The 4,333-nt window shown below is 42.9% G+C and overlaps 1 protein-coding gene across 2 annotated transcripts; it reads left to right on the forward strand.

Moving 5' to 3' along the window:
* The first annotated feature begins 545 nt into the window (after positions 1 to 545).
* Positions 546 to 4,047, forward strand: slc25a45 (solute carrier family 25 member 45). 2 transcript variants are annotated; one of them, XM_030792770.1, is made up of 6 exons: positions 546 to 627; positions 853 to 896; positions 1,527 to 1,598; positions 2,455 to 2,643; positions 3,254 to 3,488; positions 3,667 to 4,047. In XM_030792770.1, exons 1-6 carry the CDS (start codon positions 591 to 593, stop codon positions 3,936 to 3,938), a joined length of 849 nt encoding a protein of 282 aa, XP_030648630.1. In that variant the 5' UTR covers positions 546 to 590; the 3' UTR covers positions 3,939 to 4,047. The 2 variants fall into 2 exon arrangements, with proteins under 2 accessions (XP_030648630.1, XP_030648631.1); XM_030792771.1 differs by lacking the exon at positions 2,455 to 2,643.
* The last annotated feature ends 286 nt before the right edge of the window (positions 4,048 to 4,333 follow it).

Raw genomic sequence — 4,333 nt, forward strand, 5'->3', positions numbered from 1 at the left:
ACAGAGTGGTGGTAGAGAGCATTTCTTAGGACTCCGAGACTCCAGGCAAACAACGACCAGCGATACCACAAAAAAGTAAACATTTCACACCACAGGCGGCGAATCAGGTATATAGATTGTAGGTCTTCTGTGGTACTTCCTTTTAATTTGGTTTGTGTCCGAAGAGTACAACATGAAAAATCCATCAGAAGCCTACTTGCAGGCCTGGTTTCAGTACAGCGTGCATTTGTAAATGACAGCGTGACACTGTTTCTTAAGACATAGGTTACATCACGTACTTTGGAGTTATAGCTATATCCGTAAACGTTTACGTTTCCACGAACTCCTCCACAAATCTGCACTGTTCACGTTGTGATTTAAATACCAGGAGAAAACGTCATCCGTTTTGAATACGATAAGGAACGTGCCATCGGTTTACTGAAATAAATTTTTTTGCAAGATGCTGTATATGGTACTTTTACACTTTTCTCTTGTTTTGGCTCAAAGTGTCACTCATTGTTTGACCAGTGCACTTTGACCAGTGATTAGGCAGTCGTTATAATGTACTCCCCTCGTTCTCCTCATTCTCGCGTAGCTGGAGTGACCGTGTCATGCCTTTTGTCGAGTTCATCGCAGGATGGATTTCAGGTAAAAACGAATTCCAGTTGAGCAGAAGACCAAATCTTCAATACATTTTGTGTTCATGTTGTAGCAAAATAGTTTTGTTCAATAGTGTGTTAGCATTTGGAATGTGTAGCCTCGTAAGTTAAACGCAATAACTCACTCAGCCTAAATCTTTGCAAGGCTGTGAACTCTGTGCTTCAGACCCCCTTGATAAGAGAAAAGGTCATTTTTATTGTGTGTGTGCTGTAGGAGCCGTGGGTCTGGTCGTGGGACACCCTATGGACACAGTGAAGGTCAGAGACCCTCTGTCATGGTCTTATGAATGCACATTTCATGTCCTGTTGTTTGAATGTTGATGCCGTAAAAATGTACTTGTGTCTCTATGATGTATGTATATTACTTGGCATCCCTTTTAAATACTGATGCTTACGCTGACCGGTGTCCATTTACTGTTTACGTTGTAAATTACTGGTACTCTATAGCGGGTATAACCCAGCACTTTTGAAAAACTCTACTTTGAATAGCAAATTATAGCTTTAGGTTATGGTGCAACACACCCATTGTGTTGTCATTGCGACACTAAAGCGATTTTGTTGTGTTCGTAGCATCCCATCTGTCAGCGATGCTTCATACCTCATGCTGGGCAATCGCTTCTTCTCGTACACTTTTGTTGCCCCTGTTCATTTACGCTGTTTCTACCTGTATCTGTCTATAGTTCACTCTTTTACCAACCTCAGCTATTCTTGCACTTGGATCAGGTCAATTACTGAACTTGTCCACTGCACCTATACAGCCAGCTGCTTATCGACAATGTGCTTGAACTGTACTTTGCCTCACTTGTAAGTCGCTTTGAATAAAAGCGACTACAAATGAATAAACTTCAGTCGTAAATGAAATGCACTATTTGATGTATGTGGACGCAGGTACGTCTTCAGAGCCAGTCCAAGTACAAAGGGATTTTTGACTGCGTGGCAAGAACCTACACACACGAGGGGGTGAGTGTCAGAATAATGTGCTTTGGAATAATTAAAAATATTAAAACTATCTTACGATTCTGGTGTTTTTAAAATAGCATCATCAAGAAATAGTAAATTAATAATGGTAAAAGGGAAGTGCTCTTTTGAGATTAATTAAGGAGTAATGTTGAATGTTTCGTATTGAAGTAAGATCTATCTGTGTTATGTGTATAATGGTATTGTTCTGCGTTGTGCTGTTTTGAATGAACGTTACGAGTCATGTTGGATCATCTGTTGTTTAAGGATCAACTCGGAGTATAGCCTACACGTAAAGCAATGAGGATCCTCTCAGGTGAACATCATCTCATGGTTCCGCGTAAAACATGCTAACGTACGCAACAGTGGGAGCAAAGTTAACCAAAGAGAATGTGCTAATCAACTCTGAATTAGAAATCGAGCTTTTTTTCAAGTGGTACATACATCACAGAGGTGTTCAGTAACTCATATACAATATATAATTTACTTTTTACAATGAACTTGTGAACTAGGCAACCTAGCGCTGGGACACTAGTGCAGAACTAGGAAGGGGACTAGGGGTTTACGCCCCAAATCTGCAGGGGTGATAACTAAGAATGGGGAAATCAGAACTTGGTCATGGCAAGTGGAATTGCCAAAACTAGCTATGCTACATTACAGTGAGCGAAATTACGAGTGTCTGAGCGTATCTGTGTTGGAGCTCTGCGTGAATGCAAAAACTTGAAACAGAATCCTGATATCTGTTTCAAATACATGGTTATTTGTTAAAAATCCCGATTTCTGTTTTTGTTGCCTGAGATGTTACTCAGACACTGGACTGATCTTTAACCTTTTGTCTGTTTGCCCTGCACATAACCAGCTCCATGGCTTCTTCAAGGGCATGGCATTTCCTGTCCTCACCGTTGCCATTAGCAATGCCGTGGTTTTTGGCTCCTATAGCAACGCTTTGGATTACCTTACACAGTCACGAAGCAGGGAGCGTAACCAAGACAAGCAAGCGTCCCTAACAGCTGTGTTCACAGCTGGGTGTTTCTCTGGGTTTACACAGGTAACCGTGACAAAAGCAGAACATCGGTGGTATTTTTAGCTCTATCACCTCAACAGCACTGTCACATTGGTACTGAAATGTTGAGAAACAGATGTTGCAAAACCAATATAAGATTTGATCCTTTTATTTCTGGAGTAGAGCAATTAGAATGATGGACAGGAACACTGGTGTAAGAGTATCGTGGGTTGTTAAAAAGCAAACCTTTTGTGATTCACCTGGTTTAGGTAAAATGTAGCTCTAGGTAAATGTGGTCCCTTATTTGGGGTCACAGGTTTAAATCAAAGCTGTTTTACATCTTTTGTCAGTGGCGGGGATTCCAAAAGAACACAAAATGAAATTTTCTCCAAGGGGGCATGAAAACAAGTTTTTCTTTCTGTGCATTTGGTTACTCTGGTTATTTTAGGTAGAACTGATTGGACAAAAGGTGCACTAACTAAATGGAGAAGTGGAATCACATCCTAAAAATTAAATCATCTCCTGTCTCTCCAAACCCAGACTCACCTGTAATCCATCCCTTATTTTCCAAGGTGTTTGTGACCGCGCCCATTGACCTGGTGAAGGTGCGACTCCAAACCCAGACTCACGTGTAATCCATCCCTTATTTTCCAAGGTGTTTGTGACCGCCCCCATTGACCTGGTGAAGGTGCGACTCCAAAACCAGACGAGAATGGACCAGTATCGAGGCCCAGTGCACTGCCTGTCAGTCATTTTCAGACAGGACGGGTTTAGGGGTCTGTTTCGAGGAATGTGGGCACTTGCGTTGCGAGACATCCCCTGTTATGGACTCTACTTTCTGCCATATGAGGTCACATGCAGGATGTTGACAGAAAAAGGCAAAGAGCCTGGTAAGACAGTAAAGCAGGAAGTAGATAACACAGATATGGACCACAGTGACAGTCACAGGTCAGGCAAAACGTCCCAGGTTTACAGGGGATTAAAGTGTATAACACACACACACACACACACACAGACACTCCTTTTGTGGCATGTCTTGTGTGACAGATCCTGTCTCTGTTCTCACAGGTTCGTTTGCTGTGTTAATGGCAGGAGGCATTGCGGGCGTGGTGACGTGGGCTTTTGCTACACCCATGGATGTGGTTAAAACTCGCCTTCAGATGTCAGGAGGAGGGGGTCGAGTGTACAGAGGGACTCTACACTGCGTGACGGTCAGCCTGAGAGAGGAAGGCATTCGGGTTTTCTTCAAAGGTTTGCTCTTAAACAGCCTCAGAGCTTTCCCAGTGAACGCTGCCACTTTCCTCAGCTACGAGAGCCTCATCAGAACGTTTACACGATAAACTACACGCTCTGCACCAGACTGATGACATCCAGCAGCAAATGAGATCCTGCAGTATCTCTGGCCCACGTGTTCCAGAAGCGCGGTAATAGAACACAAAGGCATTCTGAGATTCTAAAGGTGAACATCCACTATAGTGGGAGTGGAAGCTTCAGCTCATTCCAGTGTTACTCTACATTTTTTTTTTACCTCCTGTGCCCTCCACATGACATGCCCCACTCCTTTCTGTTTTATACTCATTACTCAGTGAGAGTAGTGTAAGGGCTGGGCTGTGTTATGGGGGAAGGTCTATATTACCAGAGTCCACAAGAGACTCTGCAACTCTTCACATGGAGGTGACCTCTGAGAAGGAAAGCGTTTTTTTTTTTGTTGTTTTTTTTCAGACACAAACATCAC

The sequence above is a fragment of the Chanos chanos genome, chromosome 15, assembly GCF_902362185.1.
Source record: "Chanos chanos chromosome 15, fChaCha1.1, whole genome shotgun sequence".
In the NCBI taxonomy this organism is placed as follows: Eukaryota; Metazoa; Chordata; class Actinopteri; order Gonorynchiformes; family Chanidae; genus Chanos; species Chanos chanos.

Bases quoted from the DNA above. Each gene is read 5' to 3' on its own strand.
- slc25a45 (XM_030792770.1), top strand. From the start codon at position 591: ATGCCTTTTGTCGAGTTCATCGCAGGATGGATTTCAG. The intron at 628-852 runs GTAAAAACGAAT...TGTGTGCTGTAG, and splicing joins CATCGCAGGATGGATTTCAG to GAGCCGTGGGTCTGGTCGTG. The intron at 3,489-3,666 runs GTAAGACAGTAA...CTGTTCTCACAG, and splicing joins AGAAAAAGGCAAAGAGCCTG to GTTCGTTTGCTGTGTTAATG.